Here is a 16,462-nt window from a genome sequence, read left to right on the forward strand (position 1 = left end):
TCATTACCTTTCTCTACTTAAATAAGATAGTGTTTTAGTCTGGATTCCAAAAATAGGTCAGTAGTATCTGGTATGTAATTTTGCAGGTGTGAAAAGATAATAAGCATATGGGAATCTTTGCTAAACTGTCATTAAACATAACTACATAACATTGAACCTCTGTTTGGTGTGACAGAAAAAGTCCCTCCATTTAAGTTCTGTCCTTCCTGTGTGCAACCAGTTAATGGTTGTTGGTTATCTCCTCTCATTCTGAGTCTTCTACTGAAATCCAGGTTTTACCAATCTCCCTTATTGTTGTCTTTCAGTTTTTGCATGTGGTTTAGCACATTTTTCTTTGCTAAATGCTTTTATTTTGGACATAAACTTGATTAAAATCTTTGTCATGTAGAGCTTAAGTAATCTTTGTTTGTCTTTAGTTAATTTGCATCAGTTCTCCTTCTGTCTCCCTTACTCAGCATGTTTGAGACAGCTCAGTGTGTGTTGCCCAAGCATGTCCTAGCAAGCAGTACCTATAGAGTTTAGCTGTAATGTGAGCATTAATTCATGTAACAGCTATTAAAAAGAAATTAATTGGATACTGCCATGTCTTGAAGGGTAGATGAATAGATCAAATTTGTTTGCTTAATCAGGCTAATAGAATTTGCCCCACTAAATGGGCTAGATAGATCTGAGGAGGCTGTGGTCCATCTTAGGTGTGGACAGAGGGAAAAACGATCTGATACTCTTGGGGTGATTACCTGCACTTGTGGATTGTCTAAAATCAAGGGTTTTTTTATGCAGGGGAGAAAAGTGTCCAGATAAATGTTTTTATTCATTAGAAATGTAATACTTTGTACTCAGTTCCCATATATAGCACACTAGAAACAAACTGCAAGGCTTTTATGTTTTTCTCCAGCCTCTGGAAACTGTAACTCTAAATAAAGGCTATCCAGTATTGATCCTGACAAAAGTGTATCTATTTATGACTTCAGGAAATTACCATTAGAGGTTTTTTAAAGTTATTTATACTATTTCAATAATCTTTTGGTCTTGAGTGCAGAAGGCTCAAGCTGTTGTGTGAAGGTTTTGTTCTGAAGTGGTGACACTGGAGTATGTTCAAGAGGAGAAAATATGGTTCCTTTTATTTTTCTGCACTGAAGAATATGAAAATTCTTTCTTTGGCAATAAGCATATTATTCTTACAGTGGTTTTCATTAATTGGACCTTTCCATGTGTGTTACCCAAATCTGCTGTGATTTTGCTTTTTATTAGGCAGCTTCCTTAAAGATTCTTTTTAATTTGGTATTTCTGAAAAACCACAGTGCATTTTCAAAGTCACAATGTCAGTTTAAGTCTGTTCTACATTTAATCAAATATCCCAAATGAGAAACATCCGAACTTACACCACTTTGTAATTAAATTTGTCTTTAGTATGGCCTCCACATGCCAGTAACCCCATCAAATGGTTGTGATTACTAGAGGCTGATATTAATGAACGTCTGATTGTGATGGAAACTTTCAGCATATTTCATTTTTAAAACTATCTGAAGTGTAAAACATTTGAAAAATCAAGATCCCTTTCTCTTGCATAGATATTTGGCTGTAGTGATGGACACAAGAGAAACCAGTTTCAAAACAGAAGTTATGCAAACATATCACTCTTTTTGACAGTTCTTGAGCTTTATGCAAAAGCCTGGTTGTATAAGCATCTTGACAGCATCCAAAGAGTTGAATTAATTTGCATTAAATTCAGATTGCATGGACACTAGCCTTAGTATTAAGGTTAAGTCTTTGGATCTTGTTTAACCCAGGGTAGCAGGTTTTGAATGAGGATTTCTGAGGCCTGGTCATTTTCCAGCTAAGCCAGTTATCAAAATCCTGGGGCTTACTCATTTACCTTCAAAAAGGACTTTCAAAACTAACTTAATTTGCTGTACTATGAACAGGTTTGCTGTAGTATCCCTTGGGTTGCTTGAAGTTTCTCCAGAAAATGTCATGTTTGTCCTTCATGATTTCATATGCATGACATCATGCTTTTAAAATGTGCCTGAGGTGTGATGTTCAGCTCTTCTCCTTCTGATTACACCCCCCTTGACTTCTTGTTTTTCATATAAATTCACAAAAAAAATGGACTTCCTTGATTTTTAATTACTCTTTTTTTATAAGTAGAAAATAAACATGTAACATCCTATTGTGGACTTTGGAGTTGAAGCAGTGCCAAGTAGAACGTTTAACAGGTGTTAAAAATGGATTTCTATGAAGTACAAACATCTGCCAGGATGGATATTCATCTGACCTAAAGGATTCTCTGAGGAGTCAGCACTATCAATGTGTTTTGTAATTTTTAAAACATGCTTTTAATACACTAGGGTGTGTTTTGTATCTTTACACCTAATGCGAATTATCTCACAGGTGTCATGGGTTTTGAAGAACAGTGTTTCCTCTGTTGGAAATGAGGGGGAAATAAAACACATTTTACCACCTCCTTTCCACTTTGGAAAGATTTTACCACATAAAAATATTCCTTCCTTATATTTTACCTTTCTGTTTACACTAAATGATGGTTACAAGATCCTTCTTAAAGCCTCTATTATCATAAAACATTTCATTATTCTGCTGCATTAAAAAAATAAAAGGTCATGGACCTGTAGAAAACACAATATAATTTAAATAAGTCCCTTTAGTATTGTTAACAACATACATTTAAATTCTTAGTTTTGGTAAGGTCAAATCCAAACTGCTGGTTAGTGGTATAATGTCTAGTCTGTGTAGCTGTTGCTGTGCCATGTGAGTTTCTTATTGATTAAAGCAGATGTTTTAATGATTTGTGTGACCATGAACTTGTCTGGGAACTCAGTGTAAAGCGTACTCAGTAGACAGCTGTATTTTGTAAGTCTCTCTTTGTCTTTCAGGTAACGGAGTATTTTTGACTAAACACCCTGTAATTTTGTCATGTTATCAAGAAATGAATTTTCCACAGTTTGAAAGAAATTTTGTGACTTCTTGTAGCTAGAGTTACTTTTCATGAAATACGTGGTGGCATAAGCAGGATTTATTTAAATGACAGCTAAATCAGGTCCAAACTATTATTGTTGTTGTTATTGTTATTTTATTTCCTTAATGGTTAGCATTTTATAGACCAGTTCTAAAGCACCATCACAATTTGCAGGAAGACCATCCACTACTACCCCATATATGTATCCCAAGATATTTTTACAAAATATGGATTTCACTGTATAGAGCTTTAATTCCTCTAAGTAAGAATAGTAAGAAGCAGAACTGGAAACAGAGCTGCTAAATTTCTTCAAGATGGTCTTGCTCCTCTGCTCCAATATTTTGCAATTGAAACAGATTTTAGCATATACTTGATGGTTAAATTTCAGTTTTACAATCATGCTAGTTAACCTGAAAAAGTTCTGAGTAAATTACAAACAAGGACTTGTGGAAGATTGTGTTAATCACGTTTCCTGTGAGATATGGGTGATCTGAAGAGATAATGTTGAGTCAGAGCTGTGCAATTAAAACATGTGCTACAAGGACTATTTCATAACTCTGCTTGAAAAGAAATCCTGCACTGTCTCAGTTGCTCTTTTTGTGGTAAATTCCTACCTGACACTTCAGTGAAGCACACTAGAGATGCTGCTGATCTGGACCTGGACTAGCTAGTGCTAGAGGTACTGCACCAAAGCCTGAAGCTTTGCAGATCTTTTAGACATATATATAATATACACATTTATAAAGGTGTCTGTGTGTACCTAGGAGGAAAATGAAAAATTTCATAAAAGTTTTTACAACCAAATAATATTTAAACTATTACATTAATGAAAAGCAAACATCTCAATACAGAGGGAAGACAGAGAGAAAAATGTTCACTCTCCTGTCAAGTTTTCTTCTGAATTTCAGGATATGTTTGCAGTGTCACATCAACTGGGAGAGAAGGGAGAAATTAATACAACAAAAATACAGAAGTGGGGTTTGGAGGCCTCACAGGTGACATTTGCCTTCCCTCTATACATCAAGATGTAGGCAAGATTAACAAAAGCTGTTCTTAAAAATTCAGGATAAGGTAAATGTCTCCTATTAGCTTTTTTTAGTTTAGGAAATTTCTTTCTGTGGGCACTCACAAACAGGCTTATTGGGGGGAAAAGAGAAAATCATTCCTGTGCTGCTTGTTATTGGAATAGTCTTTCTTCCCATAGAACCTTATCTAGGATCAGATGTTATTACTTCTAATTATAGCTTCACTAAGAAGTTTAATTACATTCTCTCTTGGGAGGTTTACGTCATATTTCTAACATGAACCTCAACACTACACACTTTTTCTCACTGTTTAGAAAGTTTTTTACTTTCTATGACCTTTGAAAGTTGCTTTTCATTTAATATGGTCAGTTGAGGAGGCTCATTTATTTTGTACAGGAAACTGTGGATTTTTCCTTGCTGTCATCACATATATTTCTAATACCTGCTTCCATGTCATTATTGGTTGGTTAATTAAATAAATTCATAAAAGAAAGAGATAAAAATGTTGAAACTTGGATTAACTATTTTTGCATAAGAATGAATAATCAAAATATTGAAGAGAATGTGTCCCTGTGTTCTGGGAGTCTGAATGGGTGTGAAACAGACCAGAAAGATTTTTGTCCAAGTATTTTAAAACTTATCAAAGAAGCCACAGTGAAAAGGCTTTTCACTTCAATTTAAAAGCTATAAGGAAATATTCAGTGAAGTGACTATTAAAGGTCTGTGAGATGTGAAGGAAATGGGAAACAGGGTGCAGTTGCTTCTGATGCCACACCTTCCAGGGGGGAACTAGAGGAAGCTGTTTGTACTCTGAGTAATCCTGATTTTGATTGGAGGAAAGCAGCAGGTTAAATGAGCTGTGCTCTGCAGGAGCTGTACCAAAGGCTCAGGTTGAGTTGCTCTCAGTTGGTGATGTGTCTTGCACCCATACAAGTCAAGAATCCCAGCCATGAGTCACCGTCACATGGGAGAGGAGTGGTACAGCTAAAGAGCAGAAAGGTGTGGGGTTTTTTTTTGGCTGAGGATCTAGAAATAAATGTATTGCACAGCATCAAGTTTAAGATGTGTCTTTAGAATATGCCTCTGAAGATGATGCTAAAAGCAGTCTTGAGTGGGTAATGGTTCTGAAAAGTAAAAGAAAGCAGGAAGTCTGTGTGCTGTGCAAAACATTTCACTGTTGTGTTAGGGTAGAGGGAAGTGTGAACATTTCACTTTTTGCAAAATGCTACCTTTGTTATGCACTTGTAGTTATTAAGGGAGAAGAAATTAGAGTGAAATCTCAACCTCACCTTTACATTAACTTTATTGGAGCCGTTTCATTCATCAGTAATGCCTGCCTGCTAGAGCTCAAACTAGAAAAGAGTAAGGAAAGTATGGAGTAGAAGGTATCATATACTAAATGCCATTTAGCAAAATGAGGACATTAGTAAATGTGTGGAGCCTCAGAAGATTTTTTTTTCTTTTCTAAGTTACATTTTGAATTGTCTTCATTTTTTCCAGCAAGGAGCTTTTCTTTCTCACATTAATTCTCAGCATTGGTCTTACTGTTCTTCATTTTAAGTGTTCATTGATGTTAGAGTATAACACTTCATAACACTTGCTTCCAGCTTTGTTAGTGATTACAGAATGGAGGGTTCTGGGCTCTTACTTCAAAAATTCAAGGACCAAGGGTCATCAGCTGTGTCCTGTTTAGTCATGGAAGTGAATTGCATGGAGGTGGCTTGTTGTTTAAACCCTTTGCAATCAATTCTAGTGTAACTACATTTGACATGAACCTGTGAGTGTTTAGGGTGCTGTTGAAGTGACTTGGAGTTGCAACAATGGAAGGGTTCCCCTAATGATTATTCTAACTTGTCACTGAACTAGGTAAAAACTGTAGTTTGATTATTGAAACATTGTCCAGAGGCCAGTCCTATTACTTTCTTCTGTATTTATTTATGTATCTTTTCTAGATTAATCTCTTCCACTGATTTTACTATTGTTCTAAACATTAAGTTGAGCTTTGCTATAGAAAACAAAATTGCTGTGTAGTTGGTTTTTTTAAAACCTCATTTTTTATTTTATGAGAGTGTTTATATGTAAGGCTCTAGGTTGTTATCCTTTCAGTCTCTTGTGCTGTTAGGCAGGTCAATTGATGAAGGAGTTTGGAAAGTTACACTTCCAAGGATTCTGCCCTAAATTATTGTGAAATTCATTGTAACCCATTGTTTTTTCTGTTCTGGATTTACATCACTGCAGTAACAGTAATTCCTAACTAAGTTGTTTATGAGCACTTTTTTCCAAATGAGGGTGTTTTAAATTCCAAAAATCTCCAAGTATTTTCAGGCCTGCATGCAGTAAGGACAGAATCATTGTTGCAAGCCAAAACTCAGAAAAGTAAATTGGAGTGTGGAATGGATTTATATTTAGGGCTTTATAGAAGGAGGAGGAAATTTTGGCTAAGAATCTAAGTAAAACTCCAGACATCTCAAAAAGTAATGTGTGATACAAAAAGAGCCATCAGGATCCAATGTAACAGTTATTCTGTCTGTCCTCACCTTCAGGTAATTGATCAATCCCATTCTGTTTTCTCTGGAAGTATAAGGAGTTCAGATTTGAACCAATTGTTCTTTGGATTTTAGGGAATTACAGTCCTTTTGCTGAGCACCTGGATTCAGCATTTTTTAGTTGCTTAAACGACCAACAGCATTTATGAAAATGGTCAGACTGGTCAGAAATTAAGATAAAAATATGAAACTCTGTCCCCTGAGTCTCATTTTAATTTCAAATGACATAGAAAGACATGACTGCACATATACTTCTTGGCTCTCATTGAAAACCACATTTTCAGACAAACAATTTGATATCCTCCTTTTTATCTTTTACCTTGTAAAAGCTGTTTGTGTTCTGTATTTGTTCAGCTGGGGCTGTGACTTCCTGAATAAAGAAGCTAAGTTTCCATATTGTATTGTTACAAAATACATTTGAGAAAAAAATGTTTGGTGATTTTTCCATTTTGACTTTCATGCATAGTTTTGTGAAGTGTCCTTGCAAGTTAGAAGAATCCTAGGATTTTGGAGAAGATGGTCTGTCTTGGTTAATGAATACTAGTCACAGGTCTTAAAAATAATCCTCACAGAACAGAATATATGTATATCTGATGCAATTTCTGTGAAATATTTATGTGTGGAGTGCCCCCTTTGAAAACATATCTGTGAAATCATCTAACTGATGTTCCATTTACAGGAATTTTGGGTTAACTTAGCTGTAATTCAAGAGAAAGATGGGGTAAGGATTGAAGTTGTCCATGGTAATTAGTAGTTGTCGTTGAGGAAAAATTTAATAGTTCTGAGACACTGTTTTATTCTTATAGGATAAGCAAATTGTGGTTTCTTTTCATGTTTGTTGTTTTGATTGTATTTAATCATACTCTAAATTGTGGGGTTGTGTTGCCAGCAGTCCCCCAGCAAGATCTCTTTGTGGTGTTTTTGTTCCCACATCAAAAGTATTCATAACTGCACGTGCAGGATTCTAGCCTGACTATGTAAACCTGTGTGGGGTTTAACACTGTAAAGGGAGATGCCTGAAAGATCTAAACTTGCTGTGCTCAGTGTATACACTTATGATCCTTGTGGATGCTTAGGGTGGAAAATAAACCAGGTAACTTTTCCACCCTGTTCTTGAACAGACCTTGATTATCTGAAATAACTTTTCAGAAATGCTAATGGTTGCACTTTGGTGTGTGTTCTCAATGAATGAGCACATCCTCAACAGGAAGTACCCATCAAAATCTGGAAGAGAAATAGACAGTTACAGTATGACAGGAGTGCAGTAGTTGATATAAAACAATATCAGCTTACTTTGCATATATAATCAAGTCCCGTAGTAGAAGGTTTAGGGGGGACCACAGGCCATGGGGAGTAGCAAACAGCCACACTGCAGGAGCTCTCCTTGGCTCCTTCCTTGTCTAACCAGAGATCTACAAACAGTTTAGTGTTTGTAGGAAACTGCATTAATGTGTGTCTATGCAGTTACAGATAATATGAAATCCCTCTTATGTTCTCTTTTTAATGCATATTGGAAGCTATTTATTATGCCAATAAGTGTTCAGAATATTAAAATTCATGTTTAACCTATACAGCAAGAAAACAGTATTGGAGAAGAAAATGTTGCTCAAATGGATTTAAGTACTTCAGTGAACAATTAAAATGAAGTATTTACGTTTTTCTACCATGAATGAGACAAATCAGAATAAAGATCAATTTTTTCTCCTTATTTTATATGAATTATAAGTAACATGCAGTTTTATAAGTGATGGCACTCTTGGTACAATTGTCTGGAGTTATCCAAGTTCCAATATTCATTTGGCAAACCTCAACTATTTTGGTTGAAATTTTGCCCTCCAGATGTCTGCCTTTGGATGACTTTCCTTTGAAAATTTCCAGGGAAGTAGTTCAAGTGAAGCTATTTCTTAATGTTAGCTTTGTAGAGACATTTGAAGGTCTGTAACTATTTAACATTTGAGCAGAGCAACTGTGACATATGATATTATATATTAGACTGTGTTTTGATATGAACATATAAGGAGCCTAATAAAGACCGAATAGGTAGTCTTAATTCTTGACGTTGCCATGTTTTGAATGCTTATTGGATGATCTTTTTGCCATGTGGCTGTACAGCACTGTGTGATTTGTCTCCTTTTGCTTTAGATTATTGGGTGCCAAGTCAGAAGAGAACCCCTGGACTCCACTGAACGTTACACTCGTTGGATCAATAATCTAACTGAAGAACAACTTCTCACACAGGTACTCTTGTTTCAGCTCTGACTGAAATTACAGCAGAAAAACAGAGCAAGAGGTTTATTTAGATGGATTTCTTTCAGTCATTATCAATACTTGATAACTTACCAAGGTTTTCAGATTCTTATATTTAAAGACTAGTCTGTTCAATAAGAGACAAGTTGATGGTGCACGTGATCATAATGTAGTGATGTCTTCACACTGAGTTAGTGAAGCTTTCAACTTCAGGTTCAGAGTGAGCTGTACATTTCCCACTGCTATCTGTGGTTAAATGCATGTGCTTTCATGTTCTAATAATTAGTTTAGAGTTTTTGTTTTACAAGGTGTACTTAAATTCAAAAAGGAAGGAAAGAATCTTCCTTGATAATTCTTTCCCTCTCCTCTCAGGGTCTGGTGTTGACTGCTTCTGTGTCTGATTAAGTTTTGCTAGAGATCATGTAAAAATAGCATTTCTTCAAGCATTAAATGTCGGGCTCATTTTACATGTTTGTAAGTAAGATGAGTCCTGTGCATCTGAAGATGACAGTTTTGGCATAAGGAAAGGTTGTTTTGTTAGGCAGGCAGCCAGTGCTGAACTAAAAGAGACTTTGGCAAAAACAAGTTAAACTGTGGAAGAAATCAATCCGGCTTGTGGAGGAATGTGTGTACTGAGAATTAAAAGAAATCTAATGAATGGATGGTTAGCAGAAAACATCCCAGCAGGCATTGAGATGCAAGTATCTGGGGTTAGGTTTTGTGGTGCTATGGTAGGAAGACATTTGCTTTGGATTTTCTTGGATTTATGTAGCTGAAAAGATTAACATACCCTTGTTTGTTAGACTTCATTGTAAGCTGTGTTGTGTTCTCCATTACCCCAAGTCCAAAAAACATATTTACAGGCTCTGGTCTGGTCATTGTAACACAAGAAACAACCTTGTTTTAAAATCAACAGTGGTATTATGGTTCCCTGTCATTAACCAAGTGAAAGTAGTCATAGAAAAAGTTACCCATGGAATTGCCTTTGAGTATGGCATCAGAAAAAAGTTACAGAGTTAGGACAATGATTTTATGTGCCAGCAACATCTGCATCACTGTGCTGCTGAAGAGAAGGGTAAATAAAACTGGAGGATGTAAAACTTGTCCTACACAATCTGAAGTGCTTCATCTAAGTGGCCACTTGATGGAGTCTTTAATGAATTAAGCCGGAAATTAAAAGAAATATCCTGTTTCTGAGATTATTTAAGAGGGACTATGCAAAAAGAAAAGCCCTTTTAAAATGAGGATGTATGTCTTCTGGAAGAGATTTAATAGAGCATTTCTGATAGTAGGATGGAAACCTGGGAAGCCCCTTGCAATCTTATGTGCCTACAAATATCTCTTAAAGCCTTAATCAAGCAGCATGTGCAACCCATTATTTTTACATATGATTTCCATTCACACATTTTAGAAATAGATGAGGAATTTTGGAAAATGTACTAGAAGGCTGCATAGCAGGATTTGTACTTCTTGTCCATAAGTTTATGAACAAGGTGAGATTTATAGAATCGTTCTGTTATGCATTCCAAATTATTTTATATGTTTTTCTGTTACCTGTTCTCTACCAAATTTGATGCAGAAATAGTTCTTCCAAGACACTACGTTTCTGACAATTCTGTGGAAGCATCAAGCTAGGATAGATTGCACTGCACCAGCTGCAACTCGTATGTTGTTAAGCTCCACAGAATTCTCTTGAACAGAGATTTTAGGTGCCCAATCATAAGACAAGCTTCAGCTGTGACACAAACCTGTAGGAAGTTTGGCTTTTCTAACTGCTGCTAAAAAAAACTGCTCGACTTCCAGAGCAGCGTATGTTGGCATATGGCACCTCTCCTGCCTCAGGATCTATTCTTCTAGTCAGAAATTCAGGTAGGGAGGTAATTATTTTGCTTTTTCTTGGCTTAAAAAAAGTACAGTGAAGTGGAAGAACTGGGAGTAAAAAACCATCTCAGCTGTTCTCTAATAATCAGGATATGAATCAATTATGTAAGGTTAGGCCTGATTTGTCCCACTCCCCAGCCTCTGATACACCGTGTATTTTATTTTGGATGTGCTTTTTCAAACAATTTTCAGTAAAAAAGCATCAAGAAAACTATAATGGTGGGCTTTTGCTAATGGATTTTTAGTCCTTCAGGTAATTCAGGAAAATTGGCTTTCATTTACAGTGTATTGTCTGCAGCAGTTTCCTGTAGCCAAAGAATGTTCAGCTTTTTTTAGCTGTCTCTATACTCAGTGTCTGGCTTTATACTCAGTTACTTCTGTTGCATTTTGTATCAAGCACCTGCAGATGATATATCTGTAAATAGGGAAACAAAGCAACCAATTAAAAAAAAATTCCAATTGTCAAAATCAAGTAATGACCTATTGTAATATTAATGTTATCAGATAATACCCTGCAGCATGTGATTGCTTTACTAGATGGTGACTGAAGGCCAGTTTGGAAGAAGTGGGGGGTAGCAGATGTTTTCTGAGGTGGTTGGATGGCTTCATGTGTCTCAGTGTGGCTGCTGGTTTTCTATCACTTGAGTCAGTACCAGATTTTTGGATCAAATGTCCATCCCCTGTCCTCATGTGGAGAAGAACCTTCAATACAAAATGCTTCTAGCATTTTAACTTTTCTTTTCCCTTAGCTGTGGCCTCTTGATGCTTACTCATCCATTAAATGTTTCTCCAAACAATTATACTGTAACATTCCAAAGATACTTTATGGTATGCGTGAAATTTCAGAATATATGCCCCAAAGAGTGGGGGGAGGGAGGGAGTATGAGACTACAAAGAGAGCATAATAATGAGAAAACTGCTTTTTAAAAGATTAATAATTGCTTGTTTAAGGTTATCTTCTGTATAAATGTTGAGTGATTAAAACATGCTTTTTTAGGTATGCTAATATAAGCCTTCAAATGCATGTGCATGTGTGTTCTGGCAGACTTGCTATTTTATGCCCAGTGGTAAAAAAAAGAATAAAAAATAAAAATCACTGTTCAGTAAGTACAGAGCACAGTGACAGGTACAGGAGTAAAATGAGCAAACAAATGAAGAGAACTGGCTGTTTTGATGTTGGAGAAAGTGAAATAAGTAGATTAAAACTAATCCTACAGGATATCAGTCTGAACTGTGCTTGAAGTGTGCTTGAAGTTTGATCATGCAGCCCTTCTTGTACATTGGATGTTTTACTGTGCTGTAGAAGTAAAAACGGCTGCATGGTTTTAAGGTTGGATTAATTACACAAATATTTATAGAATTAGGTTTTAAGGGTTGTTGCTGAGTGTAAGTGAAACGGCTGAGTTAACATCCATGTCTGTTAAATCACTACTCATTACTTTAGGTTAGTTTAGTCTCACAGCCTGTGAAGTATTTTATTCACACTGAAGCGTAACTCCATCTGACCTACCATTTTTCACCCCTAAAGACAAGAGACTTTCCTGCTTTCACATGGCAGTTCACTTAGAAAGCATGTGGCACACTTAGAGTGGTATCATCTGAGGAGTCTCTTGCAAAAAGGAATGAGGCTTAATGGTTGGTAAGACTGGACTGTCCCAGTTTAGAAAAATAATGGTGTGAACAGAACATGATGATTCAGTGTGTCTGTTGCCCACTGCATTGTGTCTGCACTGCCTCCTGATACATATGGGAGTTTGCAGATTGTCTCAGAGTTCTTTGTATTGGATGAATCTGGAAGTTTTCACAGGTGATTGGTAGTTGCTACCAATAATCTGGCTGGACCGTCTGATGGCAGAACAATCATTAACATGGTGGAGTTTCTGTGCTGTTGCAGGTGCCTGGTGAACTTCACCCAAGTTACAAGAAAACCCTCACTAATAGTGAAGTTCTTATGTTTTTCTGCTGAGCTAAAGAACCAAAGTAAAAAACTGGTTAATTGTAGATTCTCCTAGTTTGTGTGGGATTAAGCATCTACCTTATAAGAAAAAAAACCAACAAAACAAAACACAACTGGCTGCTTCCTTTTGTGGTTGATCTTTTTTCACCTCTGGAGAAGAATGAAATATAGTTTCACAAGCTAGTGAATGTTTGTATTTACATTTGCAAATGCATGTCAAAGGGGTTCATGGAGTTCTAGAAAGTTTAATGAGAAGTGGCTTACCCACATCTGTGAACTCTTGAGCACAATTAGATTTTCACAGGGAGGCTTTAGGTAAAAGCATCTCAGGGTCAAATAATTCTTAACTCATAAACAGGTTTGTAGTCCTTTGGAAATGTATACAGGTTGTGCTTTGTGTGTTAATAATTTTGCATGAGTTTAAAGGCGTACCATAGAGGAAAGAGCATTCAATAACTTGGATTTTTCCTTTTTTTCTTTTGTTTGATAATTTGCGTGCTTAGCCAAGACTTGAGTGTGGTTCATAATACGTTGTACTTATTTAAATGGATAGAAATGTTATAATCGAGTATAAAAGCAACTTGGGAGAATAAGTTTGGCTTTATTCCTCACGTTCTTGATGAATACAAGCTTGCAGCACAATGGATACTTGTATGGCACAGAAGGCATGATATGATTTTGATGAATATTGAAACTAAGGGGCTGGAAAACAGTTTATCTCTGATTTGAGCTGCAGTTTGTTCCAGATGACAATCGCCTCTTGTATTTTCATGGATCATACCAAAGTGGAATGCAAGGTGTTTGCATTCTAAATACATTTTTTCTAAAGACATTTGTTGCTGAGAGATAGACAGGTAATGCCAAAGGCAAAGGTAAACTGTCAAGGGTCAAATTTTCAGAAATGCATAATTTGTTTTCCAGCTGTTATTGACATTTATGTCTCCTCAATACTTGTGAAAATTCCTTTGAAAAATAGGGCAAGAAGTGAAAATAACATCAGGGCTTGCTTATTAATGCAGGACTACAGTTAGGACCATGGATGGAACCAACTAAAAACTTCCAGTTTCTGAATGCTCCATTTATTCTTGTTTCATCTTCCTTATCCTGTTTGCTTACAAATAAACAGCCTCTAAGTTTCATTTTGGGTTCTGTCTCGTTGCCTTCTATAGCTTAAGGAAACCTTCCTTTTGTTTCACATGAGTGACAGAATCAACTTTTGTTGTGAAATGATAGGCAAGATATTGAAGTAGCTGTAACTCTCTTTTCTTTCAAAACAAGAAACATACTCTAAATACAACTTTCCAACTGATTTAGTGGTTTGTTTTTCAGTTGATCTTCCATATATCAGTGCACAGACCAGATACACCCTGAACTTCCTGTAATTTTCTCTTTGAATTTGAAAACCGAAGTGCTGATTCCACAAAAAAAGGGAAATATTTTTTACTATGGCTTTTAGTATAATAATAATCAATTTCCAACATTTTTATTGCGGTGCAGCTCCTCCTTATAGCCTTATATGTAGGAAAAAATATTGTTTTTCTCTAGAAACTGGGCACTGAACAGTTTTTAACCATTTAAAAACTGCCTATGAGCACAAGTTAAGTGCAGTCTATTCATTATTGGAAAATAACTTCTTTTATTGGTCTCAGTTTTTAGTGGTAAAAGCACTGGACCAGATTTTCAGGACAGCTCAGTAATTTCTCTGGTAATTGGAGTGGCTGGGTGTGTGAGTATCAAATTGTCAATGCCAATATTGGATAGTAGGTATAAAGGCCAGTTTGATCAGTCACAGTCAGGATTTTGTTTCTTAATATTCTTTTATTCTGCCCTTACCCTGCCATGCCATGTTTGACTTTTGTCTCTGCAGTTGTTTTTGCTTGTCTGTTTTCTTGACTAGTGAAGAAAGCTAAATTTTAAAATATTTACATCCACTATATCCTCTTGTAAGTATTAACAGTACCACAGAATCACGGAATGGTGAAGGTTGGAAAGGACCTTAAAGATCATCAGGTTCCAACCTCCCTGCTAAGAGCAGGGACACCTCCCACCAGAACAGGCTGCACAAGCCCCATCCAACCTGCCCTTGAACACCTCCAGGGAGGGAGCATCAACAGCCTCCCTGGGCAACCTGTTCCAGTGCCTTCCTGCCCTCATGGGGAAGAATTTCTTCCTCATGTCTCACCTAAATTTCCCCTCCCTGTTTAAAACCATCCCCCCTTGTCCTCTCCCTCCCTGCCCTTGTCCCAAGTCCCTCCCCAGCTTTCCTGGAGCCCCTTCAGGCACTGGAAGCTGCTCTAAGGTCTCCCTGGAGCCTTCTCCAGGCTGAACACTCTAACTCTCCCAGCCTGTCTCCAGAGCAGAGCTGCTCCAGCCCTTGGATCATCTTGGTGCCCCTTCTCTGGCCCCTCTCCAACAGCTCCATGTCTCTCCTGTACTGAGGGCTCCAGAGCTGGACACAACACTCCAGGTGGGGTCTCACCAGAGCAGAGTAGAGGGGGAGACTTAACCTTCCTCACCCTGCTGGCCATATATATGTTATACTGTGATGTTTGAAGCTTTTTTTTTTTTCTTTCTGTGATGTAAAGGAAACAGATTCTGGTCCAGTCCAACAGCTTTTGAGTATAACAATCCAGATTTAATAATTAATTAAAGCTGCAGGGAGACCTCATAGTGACCTTCAAGTGCCTGAAGGGGCTCCAGGAAGGCTGGGGAGGGACTTTTTTTTAGCAGAGTGTAGTGAAAGGACAAGGGGTAATGGCTCAAAACTGGAAGAAGGGAGAGATTTAGGTTAGACTTTGGGAAGAAATTCATTATTTTGAGGCTGGTGAGACAGTGGCCCAGGTTGCCCAGGGAAGCTGTGGCTGCCCCATCCCTGGCAGTGTTGGAGGGCAGGTTGGATGGGGCTTGGAGCAGCCTGGGCTGGTGGGAGGTGTCCCTGCCCATGCAGGGGGTTGGATCTAGGTGATCTATGAAGTCCCATCCAACCCAAACCATTGTATGTTTCTATGATGATAATTCAGTTTTTGTTTGTTTTGTTTTGTTTTTTCTTAGTGTGTGACAAACTGGGATATAGAATTTTTATTCTGTTTGTACAGCCTTGGCCAAATGGACTGTGATTAGAAGTTCTTGAGCTGAAGTTATGCAAATAAAAAACAATAGTAAGCTTTTCAGAGTGTTAGCTTGGATCAGCTGGAGCAGTGAACAGTGTGTCCTTTTTTATAAAGATAAAGAACATATATTGTCTAGTCATTTATTGTGATGGCATGATACAAGGATGATAAGCACATCTAGCTCCCCTGTAGCAGTAGTGCCTGTGCATGCAGCTCCCATTTGGAGAACTAGAAGGCTGACATGTGAGGGAGGTGGGGCAGGCATGTGCTCTGTGGTTAGCAGAGGGATAGTCAGGCCCTGGCCCAAACGGAAATCAGAGCGGTTGCAGCACATGGGGTGTGTAACAAGGAAGGAAATGGTCTTGCATCTGGCTTCTAGTGTAACTGTTGGGCCTTTGCCACCTCCCTTGGATGAATTGGTTTCTGTGATCTGGGTGGATTTAACCTTTTGCATCACTTGCAGTGACTGCTCCCGCAGCGCAGGGAAAGGCAGCAAGCTCAGCAGTTTTATACCCTTCATTTTACAGAGGAGCTTGGTGAATTGAAAATTCTGATGCTGCTGATAAACACAGTATGATGGCTTTGTAGGTGCTGCAAATTAGTGTGTTGTTTTTTTTTTTTTTCCCAGAGCTACTGAAATGAATGTTGAAAGCAAGTGTTGCCAGACATTTTCTTGTTAGACAAATTTAAAGTATTTTTCCAAGATTTTCCATTCGTTTATG

The 16,462-nt window shown here is 37.4% G+C and overlaps 1 protein-coding gene across 5 annotated transcripts in view; it reads left to right on the forward strand.

The window, feature by feature from the left end:
• B3GNTL1 (UDP-GlcNAc:betaGal beta-1,3-N-acetylglucosaminyltransferase like 1) overlaps window positions 1-16,462 on the forward strand; it is a 123,579-nt gene that overhangs the window by 26,375 nt on the left and 80,742 nt on the right. For all 5 annotated transcript variants that reach the window (XM_051634697.1, XM_051634698.1, XM_051634699.1 and 2 more), the window contains exon 6: window positions 8,688-8,783. In XM_051634697.1, coding sequence (XP_051490657.1) covers window positions 8,688-8,783 — 96 coding nt within the window. The remainder of the gene's footprint in view (window positions 1-8,687; window positions 8,784-16,462) is intronic.

This window comes from Apus apus, chromosome 17 (assembly GCF_020740795.1).
Source record: "Apus apus isolate bApuApu2 chromosome 17, bApuApu2.pri.cur, whole genome shotgun sequence".
Classification (NCBI taxonomy): domain Eukaryota; kingdom Metazoa; phylum Chordata; class Aves; order Apodiformes; family Apodidae; genus Apus; species Apus apus.